Genomic DNA, 25,425 nt, shown 5'->3' on the forward strand with positions numbered 1-25,425 from the left:
GCAAGCAGCATGCTATCTGCGACCGACACAGTGGGGCGAGCGTCGCTGACGTCAGGCGAGAAACCAATCATTGGTGGAAAACTTGACAGCAAAATTCAGACACAAACCTTTCATGTTATTACATTAACTATTATACAGTTATGGTCCATTTAGCACTAAATTAGACTCTAACGGTTTTATAGAAACAAAATAAATCTAAAATTTTGGTATTATTTTGAACCTCACAAGGATCTAGAATGTTAACGTAAGAAACTAGAGTGAAAGATGAACAATGAGGGCGTTTCTTGGACGGAATGGGGGCTGGGGTGAGAGGCGAGTGGTGAAAGAGACGCCTGAGTGGGTCTTTTGTGAGACAGAAGCAGGCGGTAGGTTGTCACACATTCAGGCTCGCCACTGTATGTGGACGAGATGCGGCAGAGGCTGGAGCAGCCGGCAGAGGTTCATCGGCGAATGCATGTGCACTCGAAAACTCAAGTGGTTTTATACACCTACAGGAACGCCTTCTGGTATATACGTAATATATATGTAATGTAACGGGAAACGTTACAAAAACGTAAATGTTGGTCAATCAACGGAAGTTCTTGACCAACTGGTTTGAAACTTTGACACAACGTGGAACTAAAACAGTATTTTTATGTACCTAATTCTTTAAGGCACGTATATTTTTAATGTATATGTAATATATGTACTATATAGAGATCTCAGAATGTATCTTTCCGATTTACTTAAAATTTTTACGTGTTACTGTGGAAACGTTTACACATGTATAGACTAAATACTTTTTAATATATACAGGGTAACTATTGCCACCGAGAATAATTCCGACAGTATGATATCGCTGAAAAGTTTGTGGGACAAATGTTGCATGGGACAATGGGGGCCATAGTATGAAGTTGGATGTTTGTTGCTAGGTGGGGGTGGGGTCGCGTCAGAGATATAGTCAGCTTCGTTTTCTTTAAATGTGATGCTACAGTTTGGTTCTTATTTTCTGACAGCGGCTATCAAGACGAATCCAATGATGTGTAACAGTAAGGTCTCTGAAGGTCAACGAAGGTGAAAAAGGTGGCATGAAAATCTATTTACACAAGGTGTTCGAAGTGATTACCACTGGTATCAACGCAGTGCTCCAATCTTCTTATCATGGATTGAGTGGTATTCCTTATCACTTCGGCACTTATCGAAGCACATGCACTGACAATTGTCTCTCGTATATCGTGCAAATAGTAAATATTCTTCAGTCTGAAACCGCGCTACCGCTGCGGTCGCAGGTTCGAATCCTGCCTCGAGAATGGATGTGTGTGATGTCCTTAGGTTAGTTAGGTTTAAGTAGTTCTAAGTTCTAGCGGATGATGACCTCAGATGTTAAGTCCCACAGAAAAAAAAGTAAATATTCGCCGAATACGACGTATCCGTCTAATGTGCCATTCGACGGTTTCGCAATACAACAATAACAGAAACGGTAAGACTAGTATCTTCGAATCAAGCGAATGTGAATGATGTATTCTTTCGAAGAACAAGTCGATATGCTTCTCATTTACGGAGAATGGCAACGAAATTCAGTGAGAGCTGGAGACTTATCAGCTGAAACATATCCTCAGCGTACTCATCATACACGTCGAACATTTAAATATGTATATGATAAATTCAGAATAGCTGCATCCTTAACGTATCGGAAATGTATCCGGCAAAGGAAAGTTACTAACGAGGAAACGGAAATTGGTACTCTTGCCACTGTGGTTCGAGATCCTTGTGTTAGTTCGCGTCAAATCGCAAGGGAATCTGGCATGAGCCAGAGTAGTGTCGTTCATGTTCTGCATCGCCATAAATATCATCCTTACCATATCAGTCTCCATCAAGAATTAACGGGTACGAATTGTATGCGTCGCACTGAATTCTGCCTTTAGGCTCAACTTCAGATTCAGAGGGATGACACATTTATTAATTTGAATTGACGAGGCTATATTCATGAACCATGAAGATGTTAATTTACATTACATGCATTATTGGGCAGCTGAAAATCCATGTTGGCTGCGGCAAGTTGCACAACAAAAACCGTGGTAGATGAATGTATGGTGTGGGAGTCTGGAGAACAGAATTATAGGCCCCTATTTCATAGAAGGAAATATTAATGGTAGGAAGTACACCACGTTCCTACAAGAAACATTAGATGTATTATTAGAAGAAATACCTTTGGGAACAAGGAACAGAATGTGGTATCAACACAATGGGTGTCCGGCACATTTTTTGCTGATGGTTAGAAATGAGTTGCAGAGACATCCTCGTTTTGCTTTTGTTGATGTTCATCTTATAGCCTCTTTTCAAGACACTTTCAAGACAATGTCATCGGCGAATCTCAAATTTTTTGTTTCTTCTCCATGGATTTTAATACCGACTCCGAAATTTTCTTTTGTTTCCTTTACTGCTTGCTTAATATACAGATTGAATAGAATCGGGGAGAGGCTACTACCCTGTCTCACTCTCTTCTCAACCACTGCTTCCCTTTCATGTCCCTCCACTCTTATAACTGCCATCTGCTTTCTGTACAAATTGTAAATAGCCTTACGCTCCCTGTATTGTACCCCTGCCACCTTCAGAATTTGAAAGAGAGTATTTCAGTCAACATTGTCAAAAGCTTTCTCGGAGTTCAAAATGGTTCAAATGGCTCTGAGCACTGTGGGACTTAACATCTGAGGTCATAAGTCCTCTAGAACTTAGAAGTAGTTAAACCTAACTAACCTAAGGACATCACACACACCCATGCCCAAGGCAGGATTAGAACCTGCGATCGTAGCAGTCGCGCGGTTCCGGAATGAAGCGCCTAGAACCGCTTGGCCACCGCGGCCTTCTTTCCCTAAGTCTACAAGTGCTAGAAATGTAGGTTTGCCTTTCCTTAATCTTTCTTATAAGATAAGTCGTAAGGTCAGTATTTCCTCACGTGTCCCAACATTTCTACGGAATCCAAACTGATCTTCCACGAGGTCGGCCTCTTCCAGTTTTTCTATTCGTATCTAAAGAATTCGTGTTAGTATTTTGCAGTCGTGACTTATTAAACTGACAGTTCGGTAACTTTCACATCTGTCAAGACCTGCTTTCTTTGGCAATGGAATTATTATATTGTTATTGAATTCTGAGGGTATTTCGTCTGTCTCCTAGATCTTGCTCACCAGATGGTAGAGTTTCGTCCGGGATGGCACTCCCAAGGCTGTCAGTAGTTCTAATGAAATGTTGTCTACTCCCGGGGCCTTGTTTGGACTTAGGTCTTTCATCATCATCATCATCATCATTTAAGAGTGATTATGCCTTTCAGAGTTCAGTCTGGGGCATAGCCCTCTTATAAAATTCCTCCATGTTCCCCTATTCAGTGCTAACATTGGTGCCTCTTCCGATGTTAAACCTTAGGTCGTTCAGTGCTGAAATAAAGTAATATAAAATAAAATAATGACGTAAAGTAATATAAAATAAAATAATGGCATGATGGTCTAAGGATCCTTGTGACAGTGTCAGTGTAGTGGAATGAGTGGTGACGGCCGGAGGTCGGAGCGTAGGACGGCAGTACCTCGACAATGGCGCCGTCGTCGCCGTACCGGAAGAGCAGGTTGTTGGTCCAGCAGTCGCCGTGGCAGAGCACGGCGAGCGGCTCGCGCGGCTGCACCAGCGCCACCATGCGGCCGAAGAAGTCGCCGTCGCAGGCGAAGTCGCGCAGCCTCTGCAGGTAGCGCGCGCCCGCCTCCCCGTCCTCCCCCGCCAGGAACTTGCCCACCTGCGGCACCACACGCTGGCTTTCACACAGCCTGCCGTCGTTATCTGGAGGACGAGCTGAAAAGTCTTGGGACTAGGCTAGTTTGAGGGTAAAATTCCAGAGACTGGACAAAAACTTGGAAACACTGCGAGAAGCGCACGCTTGAACATAAATGCAGATCCTAGCCAAGCCAGCATGTTGCGATGTATTTGATCACGAACGACACCTGTGCAGTACATCTACATCTATATCTACATACACAACTGCGCAATCCACCATACGGTGCGTGGCGGAGGGTACCTCGTACTACAACTAGCATCTTCTCTCCCTGTTCCACTCCCAAACAGAACGAGGGAAAAATGACTGCCTATATGCCACTGTACGAGCCCTAATTTCTCTTATCTTTGTGGTCTTTCCGCGAAATATAAGTTGGCATCAGTAAAACTGTAGTGCAGTCAGCCTCAAATGCTGGTTCTCTAAATTTCTTCAGTAGCGATTCACGAAAATAACGCCTCCTTTCCTCCAGAGACTCCCGCCCGAGTTGCTGAAGCATTTCCGTAACACTCGCGTGATGCCCCTGTACGAGCCCTAATTTCTCTTATCTTTGTGGTCTTTCCGCGAAATATGAGTTGGCATCAGTAAAACTGTACTGCAGTCAGCCTCAAATGCTGGTTCTCTAAATTTCTTCAGTAGCGATTCACGAAAATAACGCCTCCTTTCCTCCAGAGACTCCCACCCGAGTTGCTGAAGCATTTCGTAACACTCGCGTGATGCCCCTGTACGAGCCCTAATTTCTCTTATCTTTGTGGTCTTTCCGCGAAATATAAGTTGGCATCAGTAAAACTGTAGTGCAGTCAGCCTCAAATGCTGGTTCTCTAAATTTCTTCAGTAGCGATTCACGAAAATAACGCCTGCTTTCCTCCAGAGACTCCCGCCCGAGTTGCTGAAGGATTAACGTAACACTCGCGTGATGCCCCTGTACGAGCCCTAATTTCTCTTATCTTTGTGGTCTTTCCGCGAAATATAAGTTGGCATCAGTGAAACTGTAGTGCAGTCAGCCTCAAATGCTGGTTCTCTAAATTTCTTCAGTAGCGATTCACGAAAATAACGCCTCCTTTCCTCCAGAGACTCCCGCCCGAGTTGCTGAAGCATTTCCGTAACACTCGCGTGATGCCCCTGTACGAGCCCTAATTTCTCTTATCTTTGTGGTCTTTCCGCGAAATATAAGTTGCTATCAGTAAAACTGTACTGCAGTCAGCCTCAAATGCTGGTTCTCTAAATTTCGTCAGTAGCGATTCACGAAAATAACGCCTCCTTTCCTCCAGAGACTCCCGCCCGAGTTGCTGAAGCATTTCCGTAACACTCGCGTGATGCCCCTGTACGAGCCCTAATTTCTCTTATCTTTGTGGTCTTTCCGCGAAATATAAGTTGGCATCAGTGAAACTGTAGTGCAGTCAGCCTCAAATGCTGGTTCTCTAAATTTCTTCAGTAGCGATTCACGAAAATAACGCCTCCTTTCCTCCAGAGACTCCCGCCCGAGTTGCTGAAGCATTTCCGTAACACTCGCGTGATGCCCCTGTACGAGCCCTAATTTCTCTTATCTTTGTGGTCTTTCCGCGAAATATAAGTTGGCATCAGTAAAACTGTACTGCAGTCAGCCTCAAATGCTGGTTCTCTAAATTTCTTCAGTAGCGATTAACGAAAATAACGCCTCCTTTCCTCCAGAGACTCCCACCCGAGTTGCTGAAGCATTTCGTAACACTCGCGTGATGCCCCTGTACGAGCCCTAATTTCTCTTATCTTTGTGGTCTTTCCGCGAAATATAAGTTGGCATCAGTAAAACTGTAGTGCAGTCAGCCTCAAATGCTGGTTCTCTAAATTTCTTCAGTAGCGATTAACGAAAATAACGCCTCCTTACCTCCAGAGACTCCCACCCGAGTTGCTGAAGCATTTCGTAACACTCGCGTGATGCCCCTGTACGAGCCCTAATTTCTCTTATCTTTGTGGTCTTTCCGCGAAATATAAGTTGGCATCAGTAAAACTGTAGTGCAGTCAGCCTCAAATGCTGGTTCTCTAAATTTCTTCAGTAGCGATTCACGAAAATAACGCCTGCTTTCCTCCAGAGACTCCCGCCCGAGTTGCTGAAGGATTAACGTAACACTCGCGTGATGCCCCTGTACGAGCCCTAATTTCTCTTATCTTTGTGGTCTTTCCGCGAAATATAAGTTGGCATCAGTGAAACTGTAGTGCAGTCAGCCTCAAATGCTGGTTCTCTAAATTTCTTCAGTAGCGATTCACGAAAATAACGCCTCCTTTCCTCCAGAGACTCCCGCCCGAGTTGCTGAAGCATTTCCGTAACACTCGCGTGATGCCCCTGTACGAGCCCTAATTTCTCTTATCTTTGTGGTCTTTCCGTGAAATATAAGTTGGCATCAGTAAAACTGTAGTGCAGTCAGCCTCAAATGCTGGTTCTCTAAATTTCCTCAGTAGCGATTCACGAAAATAACGCCTCCTTTCCTCCAGAGACTCCCGCCCGAGTTGCTGAAGCATTTCGTAACACTCGCGTGATGCCCCTGTACGAGCCCTAATTTCTCTTATCTTTGTGGTCTTTCCGCGAAATATAAGTTGGCATCAGTAAAACTGTAGTGCAGTCAGCCTCAAATGCTGGTTCTCTAAATTTCTTCAGTAGCGATTCACGAAAATAACGCCTGCTTTCCTCCAGAGACTCCCGCCCGAGTTGCTGAAGGATTAACGTAACACTCGCGTGATGCCCCTGTACGAGCCCTAATTTCTCTTATCTTTGTGGTCTTTCCGCGAAATATAAGTTGGCATCAGTGAAACTGTAGTGCAGTCAGCCTCAAATGCTGGTTCTCTAAATTTCTTCAGTAGCGATTCACGAAAATAACGCCTCCTTTCCTCCAGAGACTCCCGCCCGAGTTGCTGAAGCATTTCCGTAACACTCGCGTGATGCCCCTGTACGAGCCCTAATTTCTCTTATCTTTGTGGTCTTTCCGTGAAATATAAGTTGGCATCAGTAAAACTGTACTGCAGTCAGCCTCAAATGCTGGTTCTCTAAATTTCTTCAGTAGCGATTCATGAAAATAACGCCTCCTTTCCTCCAGAGACTCCCGCCCGAGTTGCTGAAGCATTTCCGTAACACTCGCGTGATGCCCCTGTACGAGCCCTAATTTCTCTTATCTTTGTGGTCTTTCCGCGAAATATAAGTTGGCATCAGCAAACTGTACTGCAGTCAGCCTCAAATTCTGGTTCTCTAAATTTCTTCAGTAGCGATTCACGAAAATAACGCCTCCTTTCCTCCAGAGACTCCCGCCCGAGTTGCTGAAGCATTTCCGTAACACTCGCGTGATGCCCCTGTACGAGCCCTAATTTCTCTTATCTTTGTGGTCTTTCCGCGAAATATAAGTTGGCATCAGTAAAACTGTACTGCAGTCAGCCTCAAATGCTGGTTCTCTAAATTTCTTCAGTAGCGATTCACGAAAATAACGCCTCCTTTCCTCCAGAGACTCCCGCCCGAGTTGCTGAAGCATTTCCGTAACACTCGCGTGATGCCCCTGTACGAGCCCTAATTTCTCTTATCTTTGTGGTCTTTCCGCGAAATATAAGTTGGCATCAGTAAAACAGTACTGCAGTCAGCCTCAAATGCTGGTTCTCTAAATTTCTTCAGTAGCGATTCACGAAAATAACGCCTCCTTTCCTCCAGAGACTCCCACCCGAGTTGCTGAAGCATTTCCGTAACACTCGCGTGATGCCCCTGTACGAGCCCTAATTTCTCTTATCTTTGTGGTCTTTCCGCGAAATATAAGTTGGCATCAGTAAAACTGTACTGCAGTCAGCCTCAAATGCTGGTTCTCTAAATTTCGTCAGTAGCGATTCACGAAAATAACGCCTCCTTTCCTCCAGAGACTCCCGCCCGAGTTGCTGAAGCATTTCCGTAACACTCGCGTGATGCCCCTGTACGAGCCCTAATTTCTCTTATCTTTGTGGTCTTTCCGCGAAATATAAGTTGGCATCAGTGAAACTGTAGTGCAGTCAGCCTCAAATGCTGGTTCTCTAAATTTCTTCAGTAGCGATTCACGAAAATAACGCCTCCTTTCCTCCAGAGACTCCCGCCCGAGTTGCTGAAGCATTTCCGTAACACTCGCGTGATGCCCCTGTACGAGCCCTAATTTCTCTTATCTTTGTGGTCTTTCCGCGAAATATAAGTTGGCATCAGTAAAACTGTACTGCAGTCAGCCTCAAATGCTGGTTCTCTAAATTTCTTCAGTAGCGATTCACGAAAATAACGCCTCCTTTCCTCCAGAGACTCCCGCCCGAGTTGCTGAAGCATTTCCGTAACACTCGCGTGATGCCCCTGTACGAGCCCTAATTTCTCTTATCTTTGTGGTCTTTCCGCAAAATATAAGTTGGCATCAGTAAAACTGTAGTGCAGTCAGCCTCAAATGCTGGTTCTCTAAATTTCCTCTGTAGCGATTCACGTAAAGAACGCCTCCTTTCGTCCAGAGACTCCCGCCCGAGTTGCTGAAGCATTTCCGTAACACTCGCGTGATGCCCCTGTACGAGCCCTAATTTCTCTTATCTTTGTGGTCTTTCCGCAAAATATAAGTTGGCATCAGTAAAACTGTAGTGCAGTCAGCCTCAAATGCTGGTTCTCTAAATTTCCTCTGTAGCGATTCACGTAAAGAACGCCTCCTTTCGTCCAGAGACTCCCGCCCGAGTTGCTGAAGCATTTCCGTAACACTCGCGTGATGATCAAACCTACCAGTAACAAATCTAGCAGCCCGCCTATGATTTGCTTCTACGTGCTCCCTCAATCCGACCTGATAGGGATCCCAAACGCTCGAGCAGTACTCAAGAATAGGTCGTATTAGTGTTTCATAAGCGGTCTCCTTCACAGATAAACCAGATCTTCCCAAAATTCTACCAATGAACCGAAGACGACCATCCGCATTCCCAACAACTGCCATTACAAGCTTTTCCCACTTCATATCGCTCTGCAGTGTTACGCCCAAATATTTAATCGACGTGATATGTCAAGCGCTACACTACTAATGGAGTATTCAGGAATTGCAGGATTCTTTTTCCTATTCATCTGCATTAATTTACATTTATCTATATTTAAAGTTAGCTGCCATGCTTTACACCAATTCCAAATCCTGTCCAAGTCATCTTGTATCCTCCTACAGTCAATCAACAACGACACCTTCCCGTACACCACACCATCAGCAGCAAACAGCCGCATATTGCTATCCACTCTATCCAAAAGATCATTTATGTAGATAGAAAACAACAGTGTACCTACCACGCTTCCCTGGGGCACTCCAGATGGTACCCTCACCTCCGATGAACACTCAAGATCCAGGACAACGTACTGGCTTCTATTGCTTCTGAAGTCTTCGAGCCACTCACATATTTGGGAACCAATCCCAAACGCTCGTACCTTAGTTAGGAGTCTGCAGTGGGGCACCGAGTCAAACGCTTTCCGCAAGTCAAGGAAGATGGCATCCGTCTGATACCCTTAATCCATGGTTCGCAAGATATCACGTGGAAAAAGGGCGAGTTGCGTTTTGCAGGAGCGATGCTTTCTAAAACCGTACTGATGCGTGGATAGCAACTTCTCTGTCTCAAGGAAATTCATTATATTCGAACTGAGAATATGTTCGAGAATCCTGCAACAAACCGATGCTAAGGATATATTCGGTAGTTTTGAGAATACGTCCTTCTACCCTTTTTATATACAGGCCTGCGCTTTTTCCCAGACGCTCGGGACTTTACGTTGGGCAAGAGATTCGCGATAAATGCTAGCTAAGTAAGGAGCCAATGCAGTAGAGTACTCTCTGAGAAACCTAATTGGAATCCCATCAGGACCTGGAGATTTATTTATTTTCAACCCATTTAGCTGCTTCATAACCCCAGGGATGTCTATTACTATGTCCTCCATACGGGAATCTGTACGAGACTCAAACGGCGGCAGGCCTGTGTGGCCATGCGGTTCTAGGCGCTTCAGTCTGGAACCGCGTGACCGCTAAGGTCGCAGGTTCGAATCCTGCCTCGGGCATGGATGTGTGTGGTGTTCTTAGGTTAGTTAGGTTTAAGTAGTTCTAAGTTCTAGGGGACTGATGACCACAGATGTTAAGTCCCATAGTGCTCAGAGCCATTACAAACTCAAACGGCGGTATGTTTGTACGATCCTCCTGCGTGAAAGATTTCTCAAATGCTAAATTTAAAATTTCAGCTTTCGTTTGGCTGTCTTCCGTTGCCAGGCCTGACTGATCAGTGAGTGACTGGATGGAAGCCCTCCATGTGGTTGAATGCTTCGCGCATCGCTCTTTTCACAGCAGCACGAATCTCTACTAACTTTTTCCTTTCCTCATTCTCCCGATCTTTCTTATACCGCGAGTGCAACTGTCTTTGCTTCCTAAGTATTCTCCGAATTGCGTTGTTAAACCACGGTGGGTCTTTTCGGTCCGTAACCCACTTTTTCGGCACATACTTGTGCAATGCGTGATTTACAATGTGTTTAAAATTTGCCCATAATTCTTACACGTCTATCGTACCCTGAATACGTTGCAAGTGTCGGTCGTTCTGTATAGTTGTGAGGGCATTATGTAAGATCTGAGTGCATTCAAATGTAAGTGAATTGGTGGTGCTGGTATGGTGCGTCCTTCCGTAACCAAGGGAGACGAAATTGTTGGCAGCTGGTGAATGACGAAACCAGCCACAAATACTTTTTAAATGTTTTATTTTAGTGAGATAACGGGTTTCTAGCCACGATACCCAAAAGGCTAATATTTTTAGTTACGCAAACGTTTTGATCGATGACATGTCGTCTGCTCTCACACTGCACAAGAATATTTGAGTATTTAGTGCCACTGTATATGTTGTTTCATTAATAAAAATACCCGAAAGCGCTTGCATTCATTTACATGTGGTGCAAAATAGTTGTCACTTACACCAGTTCCAGTAGAAGGCGATTTGTTTCGTAATGGTCAGAGTGGTTTTCCAGGTCGAATTATATGTTGTTGAATTCCACACAACACACATATTATAAATAAATTACTTCGGCACATTTCTTAATATTATTTTATTGTCAGCGCTGAACATCATACATGTGCCATACGCTTGATGTGTTGTTTACAATGCAAGGATTATCATACAGATATTTGATTAACATAACGGTTGATATCATAGTTGCATGAAATACAAAATTAAAAGGTTACAAGGTGATCGATTTCTGTGAACAGTCCAAGGAAATTATTTAGAAAATGTTTATCGGCTAGCTCAGCTGCTCGTTTAGATTGTACTGGGGTGAACTGACGGGGTGAACATATATTTCTAGTTCCCGTAAGAGGTCCATTTTATTGCCTTTGTTAGTGGTATATAATACCTGTAAGTTGTCATTACTGTGAGAAACAGAGTGTTTGTATTGATTCATGTGAGTGGCTATTGCAACTTTTTTTTAAATTTTTCGTTCTAAAGGCATCCATATGTTCACGATATCTTACACTGAAGCTTTGCCGGTCGGTCCAAGTAAAAGATGGGGCAATCGTCACAAACAATCTTATAGATTCCCGATTTTTCTAGGCCCAGGCTGATGGGTTTTTCATTGTGTTATTAACTTGGAAACTAACTTGAACTCCCGTCCTTCGGAATTGATTGACCATTAGATATGAGATTGCGCCTATAAAAGGAATGCAAGCAAATAGTTCCTTTCCTGCTCAAGGTTGTGAATTTATTGCTGATGATTTACTATTTTTAATTTTATTGTACGGTGTTCGACTGTTCACAGAAATCAAACATAAATTGGACCCGTAACAGTCTCACCACTGCAGTTTAAGATACCAGTATATCACTGTGTAAACATAAACTATAATGATCAACAAATATGTTGCTCTCATTCCACCCTCCAATTTTTTAATATCGTATTTCCTGCAACTACCTTATGAACCGTAATGATATTCAAATAACTGTACGGTAATCCTTGCATTGTAATCAAAACATTAATTGTATAGCACACGTATGATGTTTAGCAACGACATTAGGACTATTATGAATTGTGGCCCAGTAATTTATTTACAATATATGGGATGTGTAGAATTCAAGAACGTATACATCGACCTTGAAAACTATATGGATCACAACAAAACATACAGCCATCTACTGGAACTTATGTGACACAACTATTTCTCATCATAAATAAATAAACTGACGCACTTTAGTATATTTTTATTCATGAAACAACTTATAAAGTGGCATTAAATACTCAAATATTCTTGAGCAGGCGACATACTGTTTGTCAAAACATCTTTAGAACTAAAAATATTAACCAACTGAAGATGGACACGGTAGCCCTAAATCGGTTATGATATTAAAATAAAACGTTTAAAATGTATTTGCGGCTGTTTGTGTCATTCACCAACTAGCGTCAACGGCCGCGGAGTTCACAAGATCCAACATGGATAAAATTAGATCGAAATATTTGGTGTTTCAAGACGCACTGCTTCGAAGATTTATACCGTGCACAGGGAAAGCGGAGAAGCATCATCTGCTAAGAACAATGCGGACGAAAGTGTGTGTTGAGTGATCGTGACTGATGGTCATTGAAGACGATAGTTACGAAAAATAATGACACAACAGCTGCGAAAGTCACCGCAGAAATGAACGCCCCGCTCGTGACCGCAGCTGGCACCAAAACAACATGAAAAATGCCATAGGCTGATAATAGCAGGGAGAGCTGAAATTCGAAAGCCACTCGTCAGGGATGCAAAAGCCCGAAAAAGGATAATGTGGTGCCCAAGCCATAAAACCTGGGCTATGGAGCAATGATCGAGTTTAGGTCCCAAGAGTGAGACATGGCGGTGATTCGGCGACGATTTGGGCAGTCATAACATGGTATTCCATGGGCGTAGTGTTTATTCTGCAATGTCGCATTACTACCTGGGATTATGTGAGCATTTTGGCTGATTGCATCAATCCCATGGTTCAGTGTTTGTTCCCCCATGGTGACCCTATGTTCCAAGACAAGACCACTGTTCGCTAAGCTCGCAATGTCCACGACTGGTTTCGTGACCACTAGGATGAACTGTCGCATCTTCCCTGGCTACCACACTCACCAGATATTAACGTTATAGAGCCTCTATGACGAGAAAGTAGCATTTTTTTAAGGTCTTATGGGTCCAAACTGCAGAGGTCATCGGTCCCTAAGCCTACGCACTACTTACGCTTCGGACAACACACACACCCATGCCCGAGGGAGGACTCGAACCTCCGACGGGGGCAGCCGCGCGAGCTGTGTCAAGGCGCTTCAGACCTCTCGGCTACCCTGCGCGGCAGGAAAGCAGTTGATCCGACATCTGTCGAAGATGTGACCACAACATGCAAGAGCGGTGGAGCGGCGGTGTGCAATCATGCAGTTCACCGGGAATTGCCCTAACGGTGGACATGTCTGAGGATACAGGGCCTAAAATCCTACGAAACGTCCTGAGTTACTGTCTATACAAAGTCACTCCTGTTCAGGAGTTGCCTCCTGCTGACCTTCCTGCAAGACAAACGACGGTGGGAACCACACGGACCGTGACAAGGCGCCTCGGACCGCGCGGCTACCCCGCGCGGCTAGGAGCATTTCTTCGCTATTAAAGATACGCTGGTACGTTCTATTTCCCCGACTTTCGGAAGATTAATGTACAATGAAAAATTCTAATATAAAAATAAAGAGTTTATGGTTATGACCATTTAACGTATTGCCTTCAACATGCCTGAGAATGCGTTCATTTTGGACGGGCCGTTTCTTACATCCTGAGATGATTCTCGAGAGAGACTTTCTGCTTGAATTCTGATTCCTTAGGGGTGCTGGGGGGTCTACATTAAATTTTATGGTTTAGCAGCGCCTGGACAAAAGTGCCTTACGTAACATGTTGAAACAAACTAAAGATTCATATTGCGTTAAATACAAATTATGTGAGACACTGAAAAGAAATTTCTCTTTGAAAGAAGGATGCAGGGACCCTTAGGAATTGATAGCAACTATCAATCTTTATGAATGTGTACTCATTACAATGTGTTTGCCTAAGGGAACCCATAACACTAGCCTGGAGAGGAAGCGTTACTATTTATCAGTGCCACCCAGCCAGGCACCTACGTTCATCTATTGTAGTTGCCAGAGGGACAAGATGGATTTCCAGTGCATGTTTTAGTCATGTTAGGTTAAATAACGCAATGGAAGCTTTGGAAGGTCTCTAAGGAATTAACCACTCAGGAGACCAGAAAGGTTTGCAGATATTGGCTAACTAAATGCCACTCAAGATTACGCAGGAGTGGTTTGAGAAAGCAACATTCCTGGCGAGAATGTGTTTCTTTTAGCGTGAGAAAAGGAGGTTTTAGTCAACAGCAAGGAAAGATGCTAGTAATAATTTTGAGTTGACCATTACTATTTAAGTAACAAAATATCACCATTTGGTATGTTCTGTAACCTTTTCAGGGCATTTCATTATGTACATCATATTATTCTCCCAGACAAACTAATTTTTCGTGGAATTGATGGCTTCATCACAGCTGGTTTGAATGATACTTAACAAACAGAATGCGAAAGGCTGTGCTGAATAATTCAAACAATGTCAATGAAAATTTTAGTGACAGGGTGGAAATCACAAACGGAGTCCCACAGGGTTCACTTTTGGGGTCCACATCTATTCCTTATTTATCTGAATGACCTTCCACTTAACATTCAATAAGCAGAATTGATACTTTTGCATAGCATGTTAGTGTAATAACATATCCAATTAGAGAGAAAGCCACAGGAGAGATAGTAAACGAAATTTTCCAAAGCATTATAAAGTGTTTCCATTGTATATTGAGAAAACACATTGCTTTTAGTCTTGTGATACTGTCAACTGATGTAGCACATGAGTGGGAGTCAGTAAATATGACAGAATAGTCCAAATTTTTGGATGTACATACTGCTGAAAGTTTTAACTGGAAGAATCATGTTACTGAGTTTGTCAAACTATTAATTTCAGCTATTTTTAGTCATGGTATAATTGCTAATACTGGAAGCAAACGAATCACACTCCAGACATAGTTTGCATATTTTCGCTCAACAATTTCTTATGGAATACTTTTCTGGGGTAATTCATCACTTGGAAAGAAAGTAGTGACTGCAAAGAAGCGAGCAGTGAGAAAAATGTATGGTGTTCACCAATAGACGTCATGTTGCTACCCCTTCAAGGGGTAGGCATTTTAATTGCACCGTCATAATACACGCATTTGCTAATGAAATTCGTTATAGATAATATATCAAAATTTGAGAAGAAAAATGATGGCCATACCTAGAAGAACTTTAAAATGAACTTTATTACCCATTATTAAAGCTGTTAGTGGCTCAAAAGAAGTGGAATATACAGCAACAACAATTTTTGGTCATTTGCTGAATCAAAAGTCTGACAGGTAGCAAAACAAGTTTGAAATATAACTTAAAATAATTCATAGAGAACTTTTTCTATTCCATCACCAATTTATGTTTAAAAACTGGTAGCCAGTAAAATAATAAAATCATCTTAGTTTCTAACTGTAGTTCATTAGTAGGACTAAAACTAATGTGTTCATTAATGTTGATACAATCACGTGTACATATTGTGTAAAAGACTGGTTCCACATCATTTCGATAAAAGAATCGATCAAATGTTACGTGGACCATGTAATTAACTAACTGACTAACTAACTACCTAGAGACTCCCGCCTATGGGTTCTTGACAATCGATTCTCTCAGCAACAACTCACCATGTTGTACCGTCTGGTAGAGACAAGCACTAAGGCACTCTCATAAAAGTCCTCTGCCGGCAGTGCATGGCAGAGGATACTGCTCACTGTACTCCTTCCCGTTCCATTCATGTATGGTACGCGGGAAGAATGGTTGCTTAAATATCTCTGCACGTGCTGTAATGAGTTTAATCTTTTCTTCGCATTCATTACGGGGGCGATACGTAGAGGGTTGTAGTATATTCCTAGAGTCATCATTTGAAGTTGGTTCTAGAAACTCTCTAATTAGGCTTTAATGGGATAGTTTGCGTCTGTCTTCAAGGGTATGGCAGTTCAGTTTTTTCACAAATGAATTTTTAACGTTAGATTAGCAATGTGTTCACCCGAAACTGTTTAGATCGTGAGGAAAAAGACCCAAAATGCTGAAAATGATCTGTCTTCTTACAATTACTGTGCAAAACATAGTTATAGAGTTACTAAATTGTTTGGGGGACTCAACTGGTCGCTTGTAATGTAGGTCGGAGGTCAGTATGACAAAAACTTCCGAAGAAATTTTGTTTCTCAAAACTCTTTAAATTCTGTTTCAGATTTCGTTCGAGGTTATCTCTAGAGGGCAGCCTAGTACAACAGCTTCAGGTGGGTCAACTGGTCCTTCCCTTCTGCCGCTTTACCCAGCGACCCCTCCCTCTCTGTCCATCCTCCTACACACACACAAACACACACACACACACACACACACATACACACACACACACACACACACACACACACACACACACGCACACTTACATCAGCAAAACACCGTCCGGCCACGAGCGTTTCGCCAAAGTTTCACTGCGGGAGTAACTTGGTGGCTGCCCCATTGCCCAGATAACACACAACTCGGTTTGTGCGGAAGAAAACTCCTGAGATAACGCCGCTTCTTCTCACTGCAGCTGTTCGGCGCTCCCTCTATCTCACGAGATAAACATGCTTATTCTAGAGGTCATGATAACGATCTGAGTCACTGGTCTTCCAGGACAAACATCTGGAAACTGGAAAATTAAGCACATCATAATCTACGTAGCTGAGACCGGGAGATGTTTTGAACTGACATCTGCACCCATGAGTTTTGCCGGTTCTTTTCTGAAACAAGCTGCAGACGGCTGCAACTGTTTGCTCGTGTAACCGGCTGGGTTAAGAGAAGCCTTGTAGTTAATGCTATAGTGACTTCTAAGACGGCCTCATAATGATCTATGCTCTTTGATATGAATTAGTTTTGACAGTCCTCTGACAGTATGTTAAAGTCCGTTTTCCAGTGTGACGTTTCAAAGGCCAAAGATGGCACCTTCCTACAGAAAAGGCAGTAGAAAGGATGGTTCAAAAATGGTTCAAATTGCTCTGAGCACTATGGGACTTAACATATGAGGTCATCAGTCCCCTAGAACTTAGAACTACTTAAACCAAATTAACCTAAGGACATCACACACATCCATGTCCGAGGAAGGATTCGAACCTGCGACCGTAGCGGTCACGCGGTTCCAGACTGAAGCGTCTAGAACAGCACGGCCACACCGTCCGGCTAGAACAGATGCACAGAATGTATACCAATATCGCTGATGTTCGCCTTTTGCAGAATTCTAAGCCACAGTTCGATCACATTATACGTAGATGAAGAGAAATAACCGTTTGTCAAAAATCGTATGAATTCAACGAAAACCTCTCATGTGAAATACAAAATCCTTTATCCGCACGCACATTCTTGCAAATAGTAGACTCAGGTGAACAGATAGACTCTGTTTCCCAAGAGGTCTGATAGGCGATCATCACTGTATGATATTACAGACTGATAAACAAGATACGATCATTTTTATCAGTATTAGCAAGCTACACAAGCTATGAAAGCTCTTCGCTGCTGCTGTCACAATACGTTGCTGGGTAATTCTGTCTTGGCATTTAATTTTACAATTTATCACATGTAAGATTTTCATATCTTTTGTTTTGTTGTCGAACTTGCGTTGTCTTGGTCTTTCAAGAGGTCTTCTCCCTTGACAATATTTTGTGCATACTTGTAAGATTTTCCTTACTTCTGCATTTCGAAGTGCGTGTCCAATCCAGTGAAGTCTCTTAGCTTTACTTTCAGATACAGTGACTCGTGCTCCATATAGATCATACATTCTTTGTTTGTTAATTGTGTCCTTTCGGCTGTATTGTTATCTTGAATCCCGCCAAACATCTACCTCAAAGCTTTCGTGGCTTTTTAATTTTGCTTCTTCTGGTTTTGTTACTGTCTATGCCTTACAGGCACAAGTCAGGACAGGCACGATAAGAGTTTTATATATGCGAATCTTTGAATTCCATGAAATAAGCTTCCTCTTTAATACGTCCAGTAATGCGAAATAACATCTATTCGCTTTAATAAGCTTCCTCTTTAATACGTCCAGTAATGCGAAGTAACATCTATTCGCTTTTTCTATTTACTATTTATTTCTTCTCTGACATTTTCCTCTGTATTTAGCAAGCTTCCAAGGTGAGTGTAATGAGTTACTGTTTCGCTTTTCTCTGTACCAGTCTTAAATGCATCGATATGCTTCAGTTTGCCACGAGGCAATGAGGTGTTCGATTTTTCTGGCATTAATCGCTATTTCGGTTCCGAGTCAACTGTTATACTAGAGTGTGGTGGGTGATTTATGTCTCTTGTTCATGTTCTCATAAGGTTACGATGTCATCTGTATATGCCAACGTGTTACAACTATAGTTTTGTTACAAGTTGTGATGGTTTTATGTTCCCTATGATCTGCTCCGTAACGAGGCTGAAAACTGATGGTGAAAAAACATCTACTTGTTTGACTCCTAAAATAACATGGGCCTGTGCATTTTTAACTCTAAAACTTAAATTTTTAATGCACGTTTTTATCAACTGTATTACTTTATCTGGGATTCCATATACATTCATAGTCATCCATAGTTTCTGTTAATACTATCAAATACTTTCTTAACGTCTATGAAAAGGATGTGTACATCTTAAGCACATTCAGATTTCGTTTTAAGTAGGATTCATAAAATTAAAGTATTATCCACTGTTGATCAGCTTCTTCTAAATCCATCAATCATTTCTTCCAGATATGGTCGCAGGCTTGATAAAATTGCGTTTGTCTTTTCATGGTTTATATTCACAAATAGGAGATCGTCCCGACGATTCTTTGACCAAGAGATCCTAGTGCGTCATACTGGCGAACATTCGGCAGAAATGAAAGTAAAGCGGCATAGTCCAAGGGCGGTTATTGCTGATTTATGAGATAGGATCAGCAGCGCTGTCAGACAGTTCGCTGCCGATGCTCTGGTCTACAGGATAGCATTGTCGTTCCACGGGAAATGCAGAAACACACAGACAAAATCTTTGCTAATTTAACACATGGTAGCTTTTCTTAAATGGCGATGGATGCCTAAAATAAAGAAAAAAAGCCTAATAGTTTCGCTCCCAAGACAAATGATGAATATCTCCAACGTGTGACATCTTTTAAATATACTGATGTTCAGAAGAAACCAGGATATCTTGAACGAGTAGAGACAGGACGTTCATATTCACAGGACGTGTACATTAGTATGTTCTGCGGAAATGATTAGCATTTGAACCACGTCGTCCTCCGGTTTCAAGGTCAACATCGATATCGAGCCCCTACATCACCTACCGGTAAAGTGTGCCTGCGGCTCTCGTCACTTTAAACCGAAGGTAATGGGTCAGTGTGACCTGAGAACGCGCAGGATGCCTCGCAGACGTACACGGGAATCGTTCCGTCAAAAAAAGTGAGTTTGAAAGATGGTGCATTATTGGCACGAGAGAATGAGATGCATCCATTCGGGAAATTGCTGGTCGTGTAGGACGAAGTGTTTCGGCAGTGCAACGGGTATGTGCAGAATGGGTTGACGGAAGGCCATAGAACACGACGACATGGGTCTGGTCGCAACACACAGGCCACCCCCGAGTAGACCGACACAACATCCAAATGGCATTGTAGGACAGATCTTCGTCCTCCTTGGCTCTGGCGCAACATTGGAACAGTGTAACACACCGTAACCATCAGGGGTGACAGTCCGTCGCCGTTTATTACAGCATCGGCTACGTGCTCATCGTCCACTTCTCTGCCTGCCTTTGGCGAGTGTATAGAAACATGCTAGATGACAACGGTGTATGGAACGACTTCACTCGGAAGAAATAGCATCAGATAATGTTTTTCGGATAAATCCATTTTCTATGCGAGTAGAAAATGATGGCCGAATTTTGATTCGCCACAGACAGGGGGAGCGGTATCACAGAGATGCATTCGTACAAAGCATACAGTGCCAACTCAAGGCCTTATGTTGTTAGATGCAACCACGAATCACACCTGTTGCGTGTACAGGGCACTATAACCAGTGTTAACTACGTGAATGACATCCTGCGACTTCTAACCATACCCTTTCTGCACTACACCCCAGACGCCATTTTTCAGCAAGATGGTCCACGACCATACGTTGCTGCTCGTTCCTTCTTGGTATCTCAGGATGTCAGCCTTTTTCCTGGCTCGCCAGATCACCAGGCTTGTCGCCAATCGAAGATGTGTGGGGTATGGTGAAACGACTGGTGCAGCACTGTGACCTAAAACCAACTACCACAGATGAATTTTGGAGCCAGTTGAATGCAACACGGTTGGCTATACCACAGGACGCCATTCTCGCCTTATTCGTGCCGACACCGTCACGCATGGAACAAGTTATTACGGCCTGTGCGTACTAGGCAACAGGAGACATGCTGAACCAAGGTGACTGAAATGCTGATCATTTATGCAGAACATAATGTACGTGTCCTGTGAATATGAAAGTCCTACCTCTAGTAGTTCAAGGTGTTCTGTTATTTTTCTGAACATGAGTGTATTTAGCAATAACACTGAGAAGCGAAATGAAAACGGATGTACACATTAAAACAGTATCAGGAAAGACGAATGGAACACTTAAATTTGTTGGAAGGATTCCAGGGATGTGCGGTGCACCTGTAAAGATAGTCGCACACAAAACGGCAGGGCAGGGCGACCACTTCTAGTGTCATGTTCCAGTGTTTGAAGTCCTTATCAAGTACGCTTGACAAGAGGCACCGAACTAATATACAGACAGACTGCTATGTTCGTAACCAGTCGGTATAGTCCATATGAAAGTGTCGTAGGGATGCTCAGAGACTTAAATGGATGTCTTCTGAAGAAAGGCAGTATAGCTGAGTAGATTTAGAGAACCCATATTCGAAGTCAAGCAGGAGACCAGATAGAAGTACGCAGGTGGCGTCCGCGGGGACCCGAGCTGAGTCTGACGTTGCTTCCACTTACTTGTGTCAGGCTCCTTCTTTCTCCGTCCCTGTCGGCCTCCGTTGGCCCACTCTTACTTTTTCGACCCCACCGGTATTAGGTTTCGAGGCCAGAGGGTGTCTTTCCAATTTTCTTATTCCTACTTGTAACATTACAGGACATATTGGGACATATTGAAGTATTCGATACTGTAGACTTTTAGGGGATGTCGATACAGATATGCAAAATGTAAAGGGAAACTTTGGTGATGTTTAAATATTGTACTGTGTCAATATTAGGACATTTTGCACAGAAAGAACAAAAATAGAATTAATGTAAATATATATTAGTGTTAGTAACCTATTTTCATTCAATTTTGTAATTATATTTCATTTTGTAAAAGAAAGACTCACTGTTTGCTGTAGCTCTGATTAATTGTATAAATTATCAGTTTTGAGCTAAATTATTCCGTATAATATGGACAAGATACTTTTAAAAACTCACCAGCTAAAGAGAAAGTCTGTAAATGAACGTTTAATGTACACTTCTGGAACTTTCTATGGAGAAATTCTATATTATGATCGCAAAAATGCGAAAACTTGTGAAAACTGTTTCATAACCTAATTTCGAAAGACGGTTTGTATCAAAAAATATTGCTAACAAGATTTATTTACGTTTTGAAACACGATTTGAATCATTTTACATATGAATAGTTGTTCTAAATCACTCAGGAAGTATCCAGAATCAAATTTCAAGATATTTCTGGAAACATCAGTACAAATCTGGTGAAGGTTATCCAGAAGCTGGTAGAAAAATGTTATAAAATCTATTTGGAAATTATGCTTGTAAGAATTTATATGTACTGATCCTTTTACTTACTTTAATCTGTACTAAAATTCTGTAATGTCTAATTTAGTTTTAAGTCGTGAATTGCTATCGTATTGTAAACAAAACATTGTCAAAGACTCTCATTGTTTGGAAAGATATTAATACACCTAGGAGTTGTCAGTTGCCTGTTCGGATATGCAGTGCGGTTAGCTCGGAGAGTCAGTTGTTGAGTCTGTGAAGTCTGTCAGTTCTGTTTGTAAATAAACGTCTGTACTGAAGAATTACTTGTTGTCGTCAATATGAACTCAAGACCTTTTGCACGAAGCAGACACCTCCTAATGCAACGTTTTAATTTGGTTGAGGAAGCTGGGATCGCTATAAGTGCAAACAAATTGAAGTGGAACGTTTTAATTTAGTGTTGAGGAGCTGAAATGTTATAATTTGGTGGAGGAGCTGGGATGTTATATACTCCTAACCCAACTCCTGAAGGGAGCCCACCCCTTAAGAAAAGCCAGCAATCCTGTAAGCCGTAAGGGTAACACAGCAGATTGGACGAGATGCCAGCACGCTCTCTTCGTAAAAAATTAAACATGCTTTCAAGAATGCAAGTAAGCCTTGGAACATTACTGACAAAAATTGACGACGTCAATGGCAAAGAAACGGTTTACGATTTTGAACGTGGAATGTAAGGAGTCTGTACAAGACAGGAGCTGCAACCAGTGTTGTTAAAGAAATTCAGAAGTACGAACTAGACCTAGTTGCACTGCAAGAAATCTGGTGGGACGATGCTGGCAGCATTGATGTCGAAAACTGTACTATTCTGTATGGAGCCTGTGAACGAGGTCATCTGCTAGGCACTGGGTTCTGCGTCAGTAAGACTTTGGCCACTAATGTTTCAGAGTTCGTTTCAGCCAACCCAAGAATATCTGTTCTAACACTGGACGTAAAGCACTTGTGAACCGTCATGCTCCCACGGAGGAGAGCGAAAGTGAAGTGAAAGACGAGTTCTATGCACAACTAGAGGCAGTGATGGACGCTGTAACAAATGGACAGCTGAATGGTGATATGAATGCCAAGGTTGGGAAAGAACAAATATTCCAAGACACAACAGGAAGGCACAGTCTACACAACCTAAGCAATGACAGTGGGGTTAGGTTCATCAGCTTCGCTACATATTTAGGACTGTTCATCTCCAGCACAAACTTTCAGCGGAAAAACATACATAAAGGAACCTGGGTGTCACCAGATGGGAGAACTATAAATCAAATAGACCATGTTGCCATTGATCTCAGAGCCAAGAGCTGGGTGTTAGACGTTAAGACAGCGTGAGGTGCCGAAGGTGAAAGTGATCACTTCCTGGTCTGAGGCCATTTACACATACAGTGTAAAGGAAGAACGGGGCCTAAGTTAAAAGGAGTGGAGAGGTACCATGTGGAGAAACTAAAAGATGAAGGAACGAAAACGGACACCACGTGCAACTTAGTAACCGCTTTGAAGCACTCAGTGAAATGGACGCGAATCAGGACTTTGAACTAATTTGGAGAAACATCCAGAGCTCAGTTAGGGATACAGCAAAGGAAACACTCATGGGAAACACAGTGGGCAAGAAGATCTGGTTTGGAAAGAAATGTGCAGATGCCCTGGAAAAAAGGAAGGAAGCCAGGAGCATGTGGCAGAAGGGGACAAATCTGGCACAGGGCAAAGCGCAATTTGAGGAGGTCCAAAAGACTACACAAGCAACTCCGAGAAGAGCAAAGAGGAAATTCATAGGGGATATCATCACTGAAGCAGAAACAGACTTCAGAGGACAAAAGACTAGCGAAATGGTTCTGAAGGTGAAATACCTGTGCAAAGGTCACCAGGCCAAGCAGAAATTTGTCAAAGATTCCCGTTATAAGATCCTGAAGAAGGAAAGCGACATATCTGAGAGATGGAAAGAGTACTTTCGACAGCTGCTAAATTGTGATGAACCCGAATTGCAGTTTGATTTCCAGTACCCAAACACAGCCGATGCAGATGATCGCCCACCTACCCTGGATGAGATAAAAACCAGAATCAGACACCTTAAGCAGAATAAGAGTCCAGGCGAAGATGGAATGCAGGCTGAAATGATCCTGCCAGGAGGAGAGAAACTTGTAGAAAGACTGGCACAGGAAATATGGAAAACAGCTCTGATTTGTCCAACACATAAGGAAGGCGACAAACTGAAATGTGACAACTATCGAGGAATCGCCCTGCTTAACGTCTGCTATAAGATCCTGTCCAATTGTCTCAAACATAGAATTCAGCCAGTGGAAGAATCGGTGATTGGGGAGTACTCGGGAGGTTTCCGGCCAGGGCGGTCAACAGTAGATCACATCTTCAGTCTCCGGCAGCTCACTGAGAAACTGCGTGAATATGTTAAAGATTTGAATATTTTATTCATTGATTTTAAGAAGGTCTATGATTGCATACATCGCAAGAGCCTGCTCAGCTGTTTAAGGGAGTTTGGCATGGCAGAGAAACTCATCAATCTGATAAAGATCTGTCTGAGCAAAACAAGGGGAAAGGTGAAGATGGGAAATCGTGTAACTGAGGAATTTGAAATTGTGACAGGATCCAGGCAAGGTGATGGGTTGTCCCCTATCCTGTTCAACTTTGAACTCGAGGAGATCGTATGCGAGACCTTCCAAGGGAACGAAGGGATTGAAATCGAAGGAAAGAAACTGGCATAGTTAGCCTATGCAGACTGTGGTGTCACCGCCAGACACCACACTTGCTAGGTGGTAGCCTCTAAATCGGCCGCGGTCCGTTAGTATACGCCGGACCCGTGTGTCGCCATTATCAGTGATTGCAGACCGAGCGCCGCCACACGGCAGGTCTAGAGAGACTTCCTAGCACTCGCCCCAGTTGTACAGCCAACTTTGCTAGCGATGGTTCACTGACAAAATACGCTCTAATTTGCCGAGACGATAGTTAGCATAGCCTTCAGCTACGTTATTTGCTACGACCTAGCAAGGCGCCATTATCTGTTACTATTGATACTGTGAATCATGTAATGTCAAGAGCAACGTTCTCCATTAATGGATTAAAGTTAAGTATTCCACCAGCTACGTCCGTTTTTCTCAATTCTAATTCCCTTGTCATGTTCCAGACCTCACGCCAGCCTGCGTGAGCTAAAACGCGTGCATTTCGGCCTTCTTTAGCAATACGGTTGGCTCTCCTGCCAACCACAACAAAGACGACATCTGTTTACTCTCTAGGTCGGAAGAGGAGTTGGAGCAAATGACCAAAGCACTAAAGGGGGCTGCCAGCAATTTTTGGCTAAATATAAACGAAGCCAAGACAGAGTACCTCGTTATGACGCGTGGTCATTGTCAGACTGCTGGTCATCTACAATCACTGCAGGTTGGGGACCAGTCCTACAAGAGAGTGCATGAATTCAAATACCTAGCGGCATTTTTCACTGAGAACTCGTCGTGTGAAGCAGAGATCAATGTCAGAATACAAGCAGGAAACCGATATTATCACAACTGCTTCGGTCCAGATATCTCTCCAGACAGTTCAAGATTCGACTGTACAAAACCCTGATCCAGCCTGTCGTGCTATATAGCTGTAAGACATGGAGTGTCCGGAAACAGGACTTCCATAAGCTCCTCGTTTTTGAGAGAAAAGTGCTTCGGAAGATCTTCGTTCCCGTTCTGGATGCTGATACAGGGGAATCGAGGTTCAGATACAATCAAGAGCATGAGGAACTATACCAGCAGCCCAAAATAGCAGGAAATGTCAAACACAAATGAATGCATTGGGCCG

The 25,425-nt window shown here is 43.0% G+C and overlaps 1 protein-coding gene across 1 annotated transcript in view; it reads right to left on the reverse strand.

Annotated features, from left to right (window-relative positions):
• The window catches only part of LOC126366001 (uncharacterized), a 351,266-nt gene that overhangs the window by 108,890 nt on the left and 216,951 nt on the right, over positions 1–25,425 (reverse strand). The window contains exon 4 of the mRNA XM_050008830.1: positions 3,557–3,760. Coding sequence (XP_049864787.1) covers positions 3,557–3,760 — 204 coding nt within the window. The remainder of the gene's footprint in view (positions 1–3,556; positions 3,761–25,425) is intronic.

Source organism: Schistocerca gregaria, chromosome 4, assembly GCF_023897955.1.
Source record: "Schistocerca gregaria isolate iqSchGreg1 chromosome 4, iqSchGreg1.2, whole genome shotgun sequence".
Classification (NCBI taxonomy): domain Eukaryota; kingdom Metazoa; phylum Arthropoda; class Insecta; order Orthoptera; family Acrididae; genus Schistocerca; species Schistocerca gregaria.